The sequence below is a fragment of the Lolium perenne genome, chromosome 5 (assembly GCF_019359855.2).
Source record: "Lolium perenne isolate Kyuss_39 chromosome 5, Kyuss_2.0, whole genome shotgun sequence".
Lineage (NCBI taxonomy): Eukaryota > Viridiplantae > Streptophyta > Magnoliopsida > Poales > Poaceae > Lolium > Lolium perenne.
In genome coordinates, this window is record NC_067248.2 from 259,077,101 (window position 1) to 259,094,432 (window position 17,332).

General features: G+C 48.5%; 2 protein-coding genes across 2 annotated transcripts; one reads left to right on the top strand and one right to left on the bottom strand.

The window, feature by feature from the left end:
- Positions 1–597: 597 nt before the first annotated feature.
- On the bottom strand, positions 598–1,053 carry LOC127304384 (pectinesterase inhibitor 12-like). Its single transcript, XM_051335075.1, has one exon. The coding sequence runs from the start codon at positions 1,051–1,053 to the stop codon at positions 598–600; it is 456 nt and encodes a 151-aa protein (XP_051191035.1).
- A 1,223-nt stretch (positions 1,054–2,276) lies between these two features.
- LOC139831832 (uncharacterized) lies at positions 2,277–5,273 on the top strand. Its single transcript, XM_071821178.1, has 5 exons — positions 2,277–2,949; positions 3,026–3,300; positions 3,394–3,515; positions 3,725–4,589; positions 4,983–5,273. The coding sequence occupies exons 1-5, from the start codon at positions 2,277–2,279 to the stop codon at positions 5,271–5,273; spliced, it is 2,226 nt and encodes a 741-aa protein (XP_071677279.1).
- Positions 5,274–17,332: the final 12,059 nt, after the last annotated feature.

A 17,332-nucleotide genomic window follows, 5' to 3' on the forward strand; every position in this document is an offset into this window, starting at 1 on the left:
GAGGCGGCGGAATTTCGCGGCGGCGGCGCGGTGAGAAATGGAGGGCGCGGGCGCGGGAGGGAAATTTCCAGCCGTTGGGTATTCGCGCGTGCGACAAGCGATGCCACGCGCTGTAGCCGACGCGTCACATTTGGCGCTCGGAATTGTGCAAAACGGCGCGCGCCCTAAATGTTTTGCAGCGCCGCGCCGTTTGCCGCGCCTGCTGGAGGAGCGATTTCGCCTCCGCGCGCTGCAAATCGGCGGTTAATATAGCGCGCGGTCTATATAGCGCGCCTATTGGAGATGCTCTAAGGATTACACATCATTCACTACTTGGGCCTAGATCTCTAGGTAGGCTGTTTAGGACTTGATGACTTTCAAGGGAAGTAAAAGTGGTACCGGTGAAAAACATAAAAAAGGCCGCTGGACCGTAAAAACAGAGATGACCCTGCTTGTACGTAGTAGTAGTACCATCCATGGAAGTGAACATGTAGAAGGAGAGGTGACCCGATCGTATATCACATTATCACTTGATGAGGTGGCTGGTGATGATGGCTTTTGTGATGATGGCGAGCTGGATTGTCTCGGCGATGTGCTTACCGGCTGGCTCTGGCATCTTTACCCCTGGACGGCTGTGATCCCCGCGCTACACTTCTCCGTCCACGAGATCCCGTCGTCCAGCTGCTTGATGGCCGCCGCGTACGAGTTTTGCTTGACCTCCTTCTTGGCCTCCTCAAAGGAATCGCGAGTATGAGCTGAATGCGAGCCACACTCGGAGAGTGGCTCCACCAGTGGCTTGAGTTCCTTGTTGCCCACCTCCAGCTGTAGCGTGAGGTCCACGAGGTCGCCGCGGTAGACGATGCTGCTGCTGATGCACGCGTCACAGGCCACCTGGGCCAGACCCCACGCGTCAGAGGCTGTGCTGTTGCCCAGCCTCGACATGCATAGCTCAAGGTTCACTCCTGCATCGTTGGTCGCCGCTGCCTTGCAGGTCGCGGCCATGTCCACCGTGCCGGCGCTGGCGCTGCCAAGGATCAGCACAAGCACGGTAGTGGCGGCGAGGGCCATGTTCATTGGCGATTGCTTCATTGTCGATCTATGACGACGTGGGCATAGCCCAGTGGTTGGGGTCACAGTGGCGCACCCCAACGACCGGAGTTCGATTCCTGTCAGGGACGAATTTCTGGAATTGTCACGCCAAGTCCCGCTTCTACTATATCAAGACACTGTTTCATTTTTTTTTCTTCATTGTCGATCTATCGATCGCGTGTTGTTTGCTGGTGAATGTTGTGCGGGCCGGCCAGTGATGGAGAAGCTCGATCGCTGGTTTAATAAGTATGCATTGCATGGAGGCAGGCGAGGGGAGGGGACGGTGTCCGTTAGTTAATTGGGTTGTCGATCTATATATAGATTCGACAATGGAGGAGTAGCGCAAGTTTGTGTGAGGCGGAAAGAAACAACGGAGGAGGCTTACTAGGACGGAGTGATCAGCCAGCGCGCGATGAGGGAACATGCATGTACGTGGCTCACTGGCTATTTTTGTACGCGATGGAAGCTCATGAGTAGGGAGCGAGAGGATTGCTCGGTACTACGCAAAGTTTGGGATTCCTGAATTCGCGCTCTTGAAGTAGTTTTTTTTGTAATTCGGTCTTCCTTCTAGGAAATTTGTCAAAATTTAGATGTATCTATACACTATGTATTGTTTAGATAGATTTAAGTCTCCATTAATTAGTTTTATGGTCCAAATTCTGCTCGTGTTGCTGTCCACCGCCGCCTGGATAGTAAGAATTGTCCTCCGTCACATTCAGGAGTAACCGTGGAAGCAGCTTATTCGGACCTCGATGAATGACATCAACATATGGAATGGAGTCGGCCGCTATGCGCACCTAGTCAGATCGAGTTGATGTTTAGGTATAGCAACTCGATCGAGGTAGTTGCTCGATCGTGACATACGATAGATACGGCAAGATATAGATATCCTATGCAGGTATTTAGTTTGATTGCCGATAAGACAAATGGAAGGGGCGATCGGGAGGCGATCACATCTGGTGCTAGGGTTTGCCTTTCAAGGGTGGGTAGGAATCGGCGGTGGTGGTGCTCCTCGATGGCGAGGGCTTCACTGAGCGCTGGTGCGGGCTCTGGACGGGTGCCTCGATGGTTCGAGGTTCTCGCTCAAGAGGCAGCTGTATGGCGACTCCATCCCGTTCGGGTAGAAGGGAGGGCGGTTCATCATAACCCCGTCTCGGTCTCCGGCCAAGGTGGGATCGGAGGAGCTGGCTGCAAGTCTGTCTGCAAAGATGGGCGATCTGCTGTTGACAGAGAAGGAGGTGGCGGGTCTGGTCATCAAAGGTGTGAACTTGTCGCAAGCACCGCGTCCTAGGTGGGCGGCGGTGGGCAAGGTCTGTTCTCCTCGCAGGTTAGTGATCGGTGCCCTAGAAAGATCGATGGAAAGGGCGTGGGGTCTTCATCGACCGGCGCAATTCAGGGACCTGGGAGAGAACAGATTTGTGGTGAGGTTCTGTTCTGAGGGTGATTGGAAGCACGTGATGAAGAATGGCCCGTGGCAATTCGATTTCAATGTCGTTCTGCTCCAGGAATACGATGGCTCCATCCGCCCGTCAGACATGGTCTTTAACTCAATGGAGATCTGGGCTAGGGTTCTGGACCTACCCATGGATATGATGAACAGAGCATACAGGGAGCTAATAGGAGACTGGATAGGGAAATATATCTCTGTGGAAGTGGATGAGGATGGCTTTGCCTGGGGTAAGGAACTAAGAATCAGAGTGGCAGTGAGGGTAGATCAACCCTTGATGAGAGGTGTCAACTTGAAATCTTCTGATGATGAGGTTGAAGGGAAGTGGTTTGACATAAAGTACGAGAAGATTCCGCATTTCTGTTTTGACTGCGGATGTCTTATTCATCCTACGGAGGGCTGCCAAGCTGAGAAGGATGAAGTTAAACAGTGGGGTGAGTGGTTAAGGGCATCGCCGAGGAGAAATCAGAGAGCTGTACCGAATGCACGTCTCTAGGTTTCATTGGGCAGCTATAGTGCAAGATCTTTCAACTCAGAGGTACGCGGTCGGGGTGGCATCTCTTTTCGGGATATCCCACCGCGAAGGAACCTGTCAAATGAGTTTGCATACTCCAGTTCAACGCATTGGCGGGGGTGAGCGGAGGAGGGAGACGAGCGATGTCACAAGTCCAAATAAATGGCAGGGGACGCGGGAGGATGCTCAGCAAGAACAGTATGTTGAGAGAATGAGAGCAGCAGGGAAGAACAAGGTGGATACTTTCTCGTGGCGACCGAGGAATCCACCTGTGAGTACCAATCAGACTCTCCCCCAAGTACCACTGGGTACGGGGGGCAGGAAGAGGGGCCCTAAACAGGTGTGGATGCCGGTATCTGTGCAGGTTGTTGGCGAAGGGAGCTCGGAGTCTGCCGGGAAGCGGCAGCGTACGAATTCAGTGTTCGATAGGATGGAAAGCTCTGCAGCTGATCATGAGGGGCAGCGGGCGAGTTCTATCTTTGATAGGTTATAGGACCTTTCGGCGGCCCCTGCGAGGCAGGGCCGCCGGGCTCAATGAATATCTTATCGCTGAACTGCCGGGGATTGGGGTTGGCCTCGGCAGTGGGAGAGCTTAGAGACTTGGTTCGGTCTCTCAACCCAGCGGTGGTTTTTCTCTCTGAAACTAAACTAAAGTCAAAAGCTATAGACAGATTGAAATGGAGTTTGGGGTTCAGAAACGGGGTGGCGGTGGTCTGCAAGGGCAAGGGAGGCCGGTTGGCGCTATTGTGGAGGGATGGAGTGGAGGTTTCTGTCAGACCATGGTCTCAATACTACATTGATGCAACCATAAAGAGGGGTTCGTCGGAGTGGCGATTCACTGGAATCTACGGTGAACCCCGAGCTGAGTTGAGGCAGAAAACCTGGGATGTTCTCCGGTACCTAAGGGCTCAAGACAACCTCCCCTGGCTTTGTGCGGGGGATTTTAACGAGATAGCTTGGCTGGATGAGCAACTGGGAGGGGTCGAAAGGAGTGGTGCTCGTATGGAGAGGTTCCGTGATTGCCTGGACGACTGCAGACTGGCAGACGTAGGATTCTCTGGCTACAAATATACATGGAATAACAGAAGAGAGGGAGCTGAGAACATCCAAGCACGGCTGGACAGAGGGACATGCAATATGAGTTTTTCTGAACTCTTCCCAGCAACAACTGTTGAGCACATCATGACTGAGGAGTCGGATCACCTCGCTCTTTTGATACGTGTGATGGAGTCCTTTCCTAACGAACAGCATGCTCCCCAACGCAGCTTCCGTTTTGAAGAGATGTGGACTAGACATGAGGGCTCTACTGCGATGGTTGAGGAAGCCTGGGAGGCGGAAGATCAAGGTGAGCGCGGTCTACATGCGCTATGCAGTAGACTCAAACGTGTCTCATGCAATATTCAGTCATGGAGCCGGTCTAGCTTTGTTTCGGTTCGAAAGGAGTTGAAACGACTTCGTGATAGGCTGGAGGCTGCCCGCCATAGGGCTCTGATTTCTGGTTGCTCTCGGGAGGTTAAGGAAGTGGAAGGGGAGCTACACGAGGTGTATGAAATAGAAGAGGTAATGTTCAGACAGAGATCTAGAGTGGACTAGCTTAAGGCAGGGGATAGCAATACTCGATACTTCTAGAATCGAGCTTCTCACAGGAGAAGAAAGAACACTATCAACTATCTCCGTCGAGCTGATGGGTCTCGGTGCTCGACTGATGAAGAGATGCGAGCACTGGCTCGGTCCTTTTATGGCGATTTATATACTTCTGAAGGGGTTGATAATATCAATACTATTCTCAGGAACGTGGAACAGACAATCTCAGAGGATATGAATTCAAAACTCCTAGAGGCTTTTTCAGACGATGAGATTGAGCGGGCCTTGTTCTAAATGGGCCCTACCAAAGCCCCAGGGCCGGATGGACTACCTGCACTATTTTATCAACGTCACTGGGTGCTGATTAAGGGTGAGGTTTGCCGGGCTGTTAAGGAATTCTTGATGGGAGGTGATATACCGGATAACTTCAACGATACTGTCATCGTGCTGATTCCAAAAGTGAGTTCACCGGAGCTCCTGTCTCAGTTCCGGCCTATAAGCCTTTGTAACGTGCTGTACAAGATAGCTTCGAAAGTGATGACCAACAGATTGAAGCTGATCCTCCCATTGTTGATTTCGGAAGAGCAAAGTGCGTTCGTGCCCGAGCGATTGATTACTGACAATGTTTTCATCGCCTATGAGTGTGTGCACCATATCTGAACAAGAAAGAGGAAGAAACCGTTATGCGCTGTGAGGCTGGATATGACAAAAGCCTATGATATAGGGTGGAGTGGATCTTCCTTGAACAGATGATGCTGAAAATGGGCTTCTCCTAGGGCTGGGTTAACATGGTGATGAGGTGTGTCAAGTCGGTGCGCTTCTCTGTCAAGCTGAATGCTGGCTTATCTTGTGGTTTTAGCCCATCGAGGGGTTTACGACGGGGGGATCCGCTTTCCCCGTATCTTTTTCTCTTTTGCGTTGAAGGTTTCTCAACTCTGCTCAAGAAAATGCAACATGAAAATATGCTGAAGGGCGTTCAATTTGGATCGGATGGGCCTCACATCACCCATCTCTTATTCGCAGACGACAGCATTGTGTTTCTTGAAGCAATGGTTAACAGCCTGAACACTCTGAAGAGGGTTCTACACGACTACGAGCTAGCCTCGGGGCAGAAAGTTAATCTCCTTAAATCATCCATTTTCTTTGGGGATGGCTACTCTGATGAGAGGAAGGTGGAATTGAAGCAAGCTATCGGGGTTGAGGCCGAAGCCCTAAGCAAACGGTACCTAGGCCTACCAATGGTGGTGGGCAAGTCGAAAGACGGGTGCTTCCAATATATTACAGAGAGATCGGGGGCTAAGGTGTTCGGGTGGAAGGGACAGGGGTTGTCAAAGAAAGGTAAGGAAATTCTTGTGAAATCAGTACTACAGGCCACTCCAACCTACCCAATGAGTTGCTTCAAGTTCAATAAACGGCAATGCAAGAAGTTTAGCTCAATAGCCTCGGATTTCTGGTGGGGCGATGTGGATGGTTCTCGACGAGTTCACTGGATCTTGTGGGACAAAATGTGTCAACCTAAAAGGACGGGAGGCATGGGTTTCAGAAACTTTGAGGTTTTTAACTAGGCACTATTGGCGAAGCAGGCGTGGAGGCTACTAACTGTGCCAAACTCGCTGTGTGCAAAGGTGCTCAAAGCTCGATACTTCAAGCATTCGGATATTCTTCGTGCTGGTTGTCCCAGAGGGGGATCCTTTTCCTGGCGGAGTATACTGCATGGAAGAGATTTACTGAAAAATGGCCTAATTTGGAGAGTTGGAAATGGAAGCAGTATTGATGGTTGGAAGAGCAACTAGATCCCTAGAGCTGGATTGCAACGACCACTGGGTCACATGCCAGAGGCGCCGGCGGAGGGAGTAAAAACGGTGGCGGACTTCCTAACTGAAGATGGCTTGGCCTGGAATGAGGCGAAGCTGCGGCAGTACTGTTTTGGCTTCGATGTGCAGGATATTCAGAAGATCGCCATTGGAGGGCCTTCCACGGAAGACTGCCCAGCCTGGAACTTCACGAAGAACGGTGTCTTTTCTGTCCGGTCCGCGTACCATTTTCAAATGAAACAGAGGAGGATCAAGGCGGGAAGGAGCGAGTCTTCATCTTCGGTTGACGAACACAAAGGTTGGCTAGCATTGTGGGGTGCTAACATACCCGGGAAGGTCAAGGTGCAAGTTTGGCGATTAATTCGCAACGGACTGGCAGTCGGGTCAGAGCTGCAGCGGCGAAGAATTAAGGCTGGAATATTTTGTGTGGCCTGCGGGAGGGAGGAGACAATTTTGCACAGGTTTTGGCTATGCCACTGGTAGAAAAAGGGCCTTTAGTCGCGGTTCGCAATTGGCATTAATCCCGGTTGCACAACCGCGACTAATTAAGCGCGACTAAAGGCCCCCCCCCCTTTTAGTCGCGGTTGCTTACGAACCGCGACTAAAGGCCCGTCCACGTGGGCGGCAGGCGTCCATCGGGGCGGAGGACCTTTAGTCACGGTTGGCCAGGCCAACCGCGACTAAAGGCCTCCGCAGGTTTAGGGTTTTAGCCCCCCTAAATCTGGTTTCTTTTTGCTGCGTTTCATTTCTTTTATATTTTATTTTGTGTTTTTTTTAATTTCAAAGAAGTTTCAGTACACATATTCTACGCTACTATATACATGTTACACGTTGATGCATATGAATGTGCAATTTCAAACAAGTTTGAAATTTCAAACAAGAAGAATTCAAGAGGAATATACAATATATATTCAATCTCGGGTGACCAAATACAACTTCGAACAAGTTTCCATACACAATTTACGTCATCAGAAGTTCTTCGTCCTCGTAATAGTGTTCTCCTTTAGGATCGAGGACTTCCCTCACCAAAAATCCTGCTAATTCCTCTTGAATTGGTCGGAAGCGAGCTTCTGGACTAAGCTTCTTCCGCAAGTTATTCCTCAGCAAGTTGATATCCGCCGCCCTCCGCTCAGAGGTGTATCTCCAGATGAACTCACAAACATAGTATCCACATAGATTGGTCCCCGGTGGCTGAGTATCCGTATTAACTAACCTTCTAAATTCTAGCTCATCTTTGAATTCACCGGTTATTTTATCTGAGAACCGTTTCCAAACCCTACAGGGCAAAGAAAATTAAATGAACAAGAGAGTTATTAGTTACTTGATATCAGGAAATGAACGAAAGAGGCCGATATAGAGCGCAAATGATTGAAAATAATTACTTTCATAGCATATTTCTCAAGCTGGCCCAAAGCTTTGAATCCATATTCAGAGAGTCCATGATGAGAAATCTGGAGGTGTGAAATTCAATTATTAGCAGAATCCAGTGGAACCTGCGGACACGATACATGCACAGTCATGCATAACTCATCGATTAGACATACCATGCATGGAGTAAACAAAAAAAATGTGCACAAGATAGAAACACTCACCCAAAATGGTAAGGAAATAGAATTTGACTTTTGAGTTGCTGCTTTTTAAGAAAATTGTATAAGTCTCTCTCCACGTCGTGGGGGTATCTTTCTAACACATATCCATTAACGATATGTGGGTCAATGAACCCAACATCATGGATGTTCCTTTTTTTGCATTCCCCAAGCTTCATTCTGCATAATAGCGTACACAACAATATAGTTAGGACAATATATATAGTGCAGGCAATGAACGAGATGAGGTAGAAATAAATCACTTACAGAACGTAGCAACTCAGGATAGATTTGTCGAGCTCGCGCAGATTGAACAGCTGGAACAATTCACTCATATGAACTTGTACAGAGTACTGTTTGAAGTGATGCTCATGTCTAACTTCCGCATAAATATATTCTTTGCCGGCCTTATTTTTTATGAAATCCTTGTACCAACATAGCAGTTTTCGCATTTGTGTTGGTAGACTCGCTTCCTGCGCAGGGTCGACGAGAGGCCCATTCGGCACATATGTAAATGCTACCTCATTTATTGGCGCATCCTCAAGGCCTAACAATGCACGAAGAGTCATACCAAACTCGGCCGCTCTTTCTACGGCACCCGTTACAGTCATTCCCTGTGCTACCGCAGCTGCTATGATAGCGGGGTCCATTAGTTCAAAGTCCTTATCCATATCGGCTCTGAAGGACAACATCATAGCATCCGGACCGGTTTTCACTATGAGCGGGGGGATCGATTGTTTATTCTGTTCCCCGAGCTGGGCAACTTGTTTCCCGCTTTTTTTACTTTCTTCTTTCTTCTCCTCCAAGGCTTTCTTCTCCTTCTCCGCCAAGGGTTTCTTCTCCGCCTCCGCTTCTTCCAATATTTCTACTTGCCTACGAAATTCACATCCATAGTCGTCTGGCAGATTTCGCTCGACTTGGGACGGTGTCGTCAAAAAATCCTTAGCCCACTTCTTTTGATGCTCAGTAAATACTGGCTTGGGCTCAGGCTCTTTTTTCGCCTTTATATCCGCCTTCCATTTCTCATGATGAGCAGCCGCGGCCACGTTGGTTTCCTCGACACTAAGTTCCCACGGTCTCGGGAGGAGATGCTTCAGTGATGGCATTGGTACCTTTGTGGTCTTAGGCACATAAGGGTCTGGGTTAATAGTCCAGGAGGGGGTTGCCTTGCTGTCCGCCTGCTTCTGCTTCTTCGCCGGAGGTGGATTGGGGGGCGGCGTACCCGCCGGAGGAGGACTGGGGGGCGGCGGCTGCTTACCCGCCGGAGGTGGATTGGGGGGCGGCATCGGCTGACGTGAAGGAGGTGTAGGTGAACCACCACCACCACCACCACCGCCACCGCCACCGCCACCACCACCGGAGGGGGGTGGACTTGTTGGCCTTGGCGCCTCGTCTGGAAACACTATGTACTTTTTTTTCCATAGAATGAACTGGCGCTTGACATCTCCAAGTCTTTTCTCCCCTTCGGGTGTAGCATAGTCAATCTCCAGGTCCTCAAACCCTTGGACTATGTCTTCCACCGTGACACGAGCATAGCCATCTTCAATGGGGTTGTTGTGGTGGAGTGCTCCAGGTGTACAGGGTAAAGCACTGCCGATCGCTACCTTCAGGGAAATGTTCCCCACTGGATAATGCAGATCACATTCTTTCATCTCCTTTACATCATCCACGGGGTAGTGAGGCTCCGGTGCACGAATCTTGATCGTCGGTGCATTAGCACCAGCCGGGGTGAAGGGTGCATTAGCACCAGCCGGGGCCTCCGTGGAAGCCACGCTGCTTCTCCGCTGCTGGCTTCCGATATCAGCTGCATGATCTTCATGCGGCCCTGCAGCCAATCTTTCTTTTACTAGTTCATTCACAATCTGCTTCACCTCATGGAGTTCCGATGCCAACTTCCCCACAAGATCTGCATCCCGATCCGTCTTTCTCTTACGGCTTCTGTAACGGTACGGGTCATTGTCCTAGGAAAACCCTACTTTTCACGGAATGGGGCCTTTGCCTCGTACACGTCCTGGGTGTTCACGATTCCCGAGGGCTAATGTCAGCGCGTCGTTCTCTCTGTTGAACTTGATCTTTCCCTCTTGAGCTTGGGCCATTGCGTCAATAAGGGCTTGGGTGGGAGTAAACACTTTCTTCCGGTGAACACACCTCCCTGTCTCGGGGTCTAGCGATCCCCCATGCCCGTACCACCAGCTTTTGGCCCTTTGGTCCCATCCCTCTGTACCTAGAGGGATTCCTCGCGCCCTCAGGTCGTTCTCCATCTTCTCCCACTTAGGCTCCGAAAGGCGGTATCCTCCTGGCCCCATAATATGATTGTACTCTTTCTTAGCCGCATTTTCCTTATTTTTTCCGATATGGCCTTGAAATGCTCCGATTTCTTTTGCCTCACAAATTCTGGCCAATCATCTTTCAGTTTCTCATATTGTCCATTGAAATCCGGAGTCTTGTTCTGGTTAACATAATCATGGGCTAATTTTTTCTTGAAGTTCCGGAATGCTTCGGCCATCTTGTGAAGAGCGAACTCTTTGACTAGCCTCCTCCTCTCATGTCCACCCGGAATCTCGTTACCGAATTCATCGCGTTTGTTGAATTCCAGAGGTAGAATGAAATGTTCCATAAGCTTTCTCCAGCAATCCTTTTTCGTTCTCTTGTCAACAAAACTGAAACCAAGACGTGCCTTCTTTGGCTCATTCCATTCCTGGACGGTGATCGGGACATTGTCTCTAACAATGACTCTGCATTGGTTGATAAACTTTGTGTAGTGCTGTTGGGGCTCCAGCGGCTTGCCGTGTTCACTGACAACATCGATGGTATATGTTTCTCCTTGTCTCATCGTCTTGGTTTTGCCACGCTTTCTCGTACTCGATTTTTTTGACGATCCGGCCGAGGGCTACAAAAAGAAAGAGAGTCGCGTTAATACATATTTATTCAAATCAGTAAGTTTGTATCACCAGAGACTCAATGTATATATATACCTCGCCGGAGGTGGTTGCTAATTCGAGATCGTCGTTTGTCGTTTTCCCTCCGGAGGCAAACGTTTCAATAACTTCCTTTCTTCCTTTGTCATCACCTTCTCGACCTTCACCTTCACCTTCACCGTCAAGGTTCAGATAAGAAGAGCCATCTTCTTCATCTTCTTCCGGCACATACTCAATATCGCCGTTTATGAGGGCGGTTATATGTGCTTCGGCGACCGGATCATAGCTTCTCAGAATCGGGTCAGCTCTATCGTCCGCCATATGTCACTCCTGAAGACATGTAGTAAAAACTAATTAATTAAGTAAAGAAGGGGGCGGTGGCGGTGGCGAAAGGGGGCGGCAGAAGGGGGGCGGTGGCGGTGGCGAAAGGGGCGGTGGCGAAAAGGCGAGAGAGAGGGGAGAGAGAAACACCGACTACCCCGTGCATATACGGAGGGGGCGGCGAGGGGCCTGAGGACCTTTAGTCGCGGTTGGCTCTCCCGTCCACCAGCTGTCGACCGAGCCCACTGGGTCCAGACCTTCGGTCGCGGGTCGCCTCCCGAACCGCGACTAAAGACCCGTCGCGGTTCGAATATTTTGGGGACTAAAGGGGGCGTATGGAAGCCTCTTTTTCTACCAGTGTGCCCACATGCTCAACAGGTCTGGCTCCAAGTTAAGAAGCAGGTCACCTGTGGAACGCAGCCCCCGGAGGAGGTGCGGAACCAGAACACGCTAGCCGATGCACGCGAGAACAAGACCATCGAGTGCCCAGAGGCTGTGGCCCGGCGTGCTGTGGCTTTGGTTGAGGAGTGGCAGGGGGTTCATGCCCAAGTTCGTCATGCGATACCAAAACCGAAGGAACGGTGGCTTCCACCAATGTCGGGTTGGATAAAGATCAACACAGACGGAGCTGTGGCGAAATCAGCGGATAAGGGTAGCGGAGGAGTGGTCGTTCGGGACCACGATGGACGGTTCTTGGCAGGATCGTGCCATTTTTCCCCTTCGCTCTCAGGTCCAGAGGAAGCCGAGCTGCGGGCGTGCGAACGGGGGTTGGAGTTGATCAAGCGCCTCAAGCTGAAGCAAGTGATTTTGGAGCTCGATAGTGCGGCGGTAGTAGCGAAGCTGAATAGCACGGAGGTTGACAGATCATCCCACGGTTTGCTGATTGAAAAGCTGAAGAGGGCGCTCAAGGAGGTTGATGGACATGTGATCAAGTGGGCAAGGCGTACAGCGAATACGGTTGCTCATAAACTGGCTAAAGAAGTAAAGAGGGTTGCGGGGTAGAATGTAGTAAAACTTGGTTTTTATTTCCTCCTGTCTGTATTAAGGATGCTCTAGAATTGGACCTGTCGTTTGGTTAATAATAAACGCAACCCTTCTCTAAAAAAAAAAAAGATAAGACAAATGGAGTATATGTCAGCGACACAGAACCGCTTCATATACGTTGGCAGCGACAACAAAACTTGGGGCCTTTTTGTTGTGCCTTTTTTTAGCTTTTTGGCTTAGATGCTTTTTTTGGCTTTTGGATTTTGGAAGCCAAAAACAAAGATCCTATTCTATTTAGGTGCTTTTTTTGGCTTTTACCAAACCCAAAAAGCCAAAAAAGCCACAACAAAAGGGCCCTTGGTCCCTTAACTTTGGTGTCATTCAAAAAAGGGTAACGCTAATTTCATTACTGAGCCCCATGTCAGATGAGTCTAGGTGGAGTCAAATCGGCCCATTCCTATCCACATTAGTACAACAAGGGTCTTCCATTCATAGCTAATGTGATCTTTAGTCCATGTCATGTTTGGACCCGGGACTAATGCTCACATTAGTCCTGGTTTCGATGGCTAGGATTTTATTTCGTTTATCTAGAACACTAGTGGAGAACGAACCTATTGTCCCGGCTTGTAAGGGGCTTTAGTTCCGATTTGGAAACCGAGACAACGGAAGCGGGACAAAAGGGTCCACCTTTTGTCCCGGTCCCCTTACCGGCCGGGACAAATGGTCCTCCACGTGGCCACCGTTGCGCGCGCAGGGTGCATCCCCTTTTGTCCCGGCTGGTAACACAGACCGGGACAAAAGGTTCTCTACGTGACGCGCACAGGATGCTGCCCCTTTAGAGTTTAGGGGCATTGTGTAGGGGTACAGCGACCCCCTTTATTTAATTTTTTCATTTCAAAAAAGTTTTCACATATTTTTACGCTACTACACACTATACATGTTCGTGCATTATATCAGATACCTTATCTTAAGATCGAGCATACAAATATATACAAATTTTGTCCCTTACATGGTGCTCACGATTACTAGGACTAGAGCCCGCCTATTCGATCTATTACATGGGGATCATCAGAAGCGCCTATTTACACTAAATATGCCCGCTTCGTCTACAACCTCTTTCATCAAAAGTCCCGCCAGTTTCTCCGCAATTCCTAGCAGGCGTTGCTGTGGTAGGAGATTCTCCCGCAACCACTCGACCTATATAAGAAATGGAGATCAATATGAATATATCAAAATATTGATGGTAATAAATTAAAGTTATGAATGTATTGCTTAAGTTGAATCTACAATCATTCTTCTCAGTGGTTAACATGCTAATGAACTCCAAACGTAGTATCCACATAGATTCGTTCCTTGTGGCTGCCTCGCGCACTGTACCGGAGTAAACGTTAGATTATCACTAAAGGTATCCTCAACCGCCCTCTTGAACCTTCTCCAAACCCTGCCAGGCAAAGAAAATAATTGAATGCGTGGATAATTACCTGATATCATAGGAAACCAACGAAAGAGACCGATATAGCGCGAAAATGATTGAAATTACCTCTGAAGCATGTACTGCATGCTGCGGAACCCTTCTAGGTCTTTATTTAATGGGTCCCTTATTTCAACTATTCCCAACTTGAATGTCTAGCAGAACCCAGTGGCAACTGCACATGTTTATATATACGTCAGTAACTCATGAATTACACTTAACATCAAGTAAGTAAAACTGAATATGTACAACAGAGTAAGACTCACCTGAAGTTGTAAGGAAACAATATTGAATCACATAAATGTTGCTCCGCTAAAAACCTTAGCAGGTTTTCTGCCGTCTCCTTAGGGCGCGCCGTTAGCATGTCAATATGTAGTTTATCTGGGTCAATGAACCCAACTTGTATAAACCTTCTTTTACATTCCTCGATCTTCATTCTACATAACAGAGAACAAAAGGATATAATGAGGATAATTACATGCAATGAACATGAACAATTGAATGAACTGAAACTTATATATAGACAATGAATTTAACAACTTACATGCAATAGCAACTCAGGAGAGATTTGTCGAGGGCGTCGAAATTGAATAACTGGAAGAGTTCTTCAAACTCAACATGGACCGTTTCCTCTCGGAAGAAATACTCTTCTGGGACTTTCGCCATGATCATTTTTCTGCCCACCTTGCAGGCTTCAATGTACCACTGATGCAAATTCCGCATATGTGTTGGCAGTTGTGCCAGCCACTCATCACTGACCAAAGGCATCCCTCGGACATATTTAGGGGCTATATCACTGAAGGGTAGTAAGTTATCTTGGGAGCTCAGTGATGTCTACGCATGCTTCTATTCTTGTAGACAGTGTTGGATCTTTAAGTGCAGAGATTTGTAGAACAGCAGCAAGTTTCCCTTAAGTGGATCACCCAAGGTTTATTGAACTCAGGGAGGTAGAGGTCAAAGATATCCCTCTCAAGCAACCCTGCAATTACGATACAAGAAGTCTCTTGTGTCCCCAACACACCCAATACATTTGTCAGGTGTATAGGTGCACTAGTTCGGTGAAGAGATAGTGAAATACAAGTAATATGGATGATTGTAAGTAGTAATTGCAATCTGAAATAAAAATGGCAGTAAGCAAACATGTAGCAGAACTGGTTGTAAACAGTGTTTTGATGCTTAGAAACAAGGCCTATGGATCATACTTTCACTAGTGGATACTCCCAACAATGATGCCATAATTGAATACATAGGTATTATCTCTTCACACGCTACTCTAATTCACTCTCCGATTTGATAATAAACACAAATTCACTGGGTAGGGCTGCATAAGCACTCCTTAAAGTTCGTGTTCCCAATCTATGGACACCCCACACTATCACCTTGAGCATACAAAGATGGTACTAACTAGACACCACAATTCATAAGTATTTCTGTAAATTAAGCTTAAGAAGCAAACACGGTGTGCACACTATCACCTTCACACCGTTGGACAAGATGTCCCCGGAGATCACATAATAAAACCACTTGAGTAACATAATAGTTGGAGAATAACATCTACATATTAAACTAGATTACAAAGCTCACGATCACATAAAGATCATATTATGGGAGAGATAGATAGACCACATAGCTACCGGTAAAGCCCTCAGCCTCGGGGGAGAATTACTCACTCCTCATCATGGGAGTCAGCAACGGTGATGGATATGGCGGTGGAGTAGATGGAGTTGACTCCGGGGACAATTCCCCGTCCTGGCAGGTTGCCGAAACAGAGACTTCTGTCCCTCGGGATCTTGTCTGCGACGGCGGCGGAGTTACGGAACTTTTCTGGATGGAGGCTGGATTGATTTAGGGTTCACGCGTCGGGAGGCATTTATAGGCGGAGGAGATAGGTCGGTGGGGTGCCCGAGGGCCCCACACCATGCCTAGGTGCGGCTAGGGCCTGGGCCGCGCCTAGGGGTGGTCTAGGCACCCTATGGCCCCTTCTCGACTCCCTTCGGACTTCGTCTTCGTTACGGTAAAATAGGTACTTTGGCTTTTGTTTCGTCCAATTCCGAGAATATGTCCTGTACAGCCTTTCTGAGACCAAAAATAGCAGAAAACAGTGAACTGGCACTGTGGCATCTTATCAATAGGTTAGTCCCGGAAAATGTATAAAAGTGTAACGAAGTGCAAGTAAAACATAGTAGAATTGGTGTAAAACAAGCATGGAGCATCAAAAATTATAGATACGTTTGCAACGTATCAAGCATCCCAAGCTTAACTCCTGCTCGTCCTCGAGTAGGTAAGTGATAACAAAAATAATTTTTGAGGTGACATGCAACTATCACAATCTTGATCAAGCTTTTGTAAAGCATTGTAAGCTAGAATCAAAGTACTCTAAACATAGGCATGTGATACGTCCAAAACGTATCTACTTTCCCGAACACTTTTGCTATTGTTTTGCCTCTAATTTGTGTATTTTGGATGCAACTAACACGGACTAACGCTGTTTTCAGCAGAACTGCTCTGGTGTCTCGTTTTTGTGCAGAAATCCAACTTTCGGGAAAATCCTCGGAATTTATGCAGAAGACCCTATTTTCCCAGAATAATGACGGAGCCAGGAGGACGATTAAGGTGGAGGCCCGAGGGCCCCACACCATAGGGCGGCGCGGCCCAGGGGGGGCCCACGCGGCCCTGTGGTGTGGCCCCCTCGGCCGGCCTCCGACGCCCTCCTTCGGACTACTTATCGGCCTCGACCTAAAAACGCACGGAGAGAAGTCGAAGTCGCCAGAAACCCTCCAGAACGCCGCCACATCGCGAAACTCCGTCGCGGGAGCCAGAAGTCTCCGTTCTGGCACTCCGTCGGGACGGGGAATTGGTGGAGATCATCACCGCCATCACCGCCAACGCCTCTACATCAATCAGCCATGTTTCCCCCATCCATGTGTGAGTAATTCCCCCGCTGTAGGCCGAAGGGGATGGTAGGGATTGGATGAGATTGGTCATGTAATAGCATAAGATTGTTAGGGCATAGTGCCTAGTGTCCGTAATTGGTACTTTGATGATATTGTTGCAACTTGTTATGCTTAATGCTTGTCACTAGGGCCCGAGTGCCATGATCTCAGATCTGAACATGTTATTGTTTCATCAAGATAATCATTGTTTATGGTCTTACCTATAAGTTGTATACACATGTCGCTATCCGGAACCAATGGCCCCGAAGTGACAAGAATTGGGACAACCGGAGGGGATGGTAGCGATGTGAGGATCACATGTGTTCACGGAGTGTTAATGCTTTTCTCCGGTACTTTATTAAAAGGAGTACCTTAATATCCAGTAGTTTCCCTTGAGGCCCGGCTGCCACCGGCTGGTAGGACAAAAGATGTTGTGCAAGTTTCTCATTGCGAGCACGCACGACTATATATGGAACACATGCCTATTGATTGCTTTGTACTTGGACACCGTTTTATTATTATCTGCAAATGCCCTGCTATGATTGTTACATGAGTTTCTCTCATCCATGCAACGCCCGTCATCCGTCCCCGTGCATACAGTATTTTAATCCTGCTGTTTACTAAAATCACTACTGCTGTCTTTGTTACTCTGCTGCTGTTATTTCACTACTGCTACTGCTATAAAACTGTTA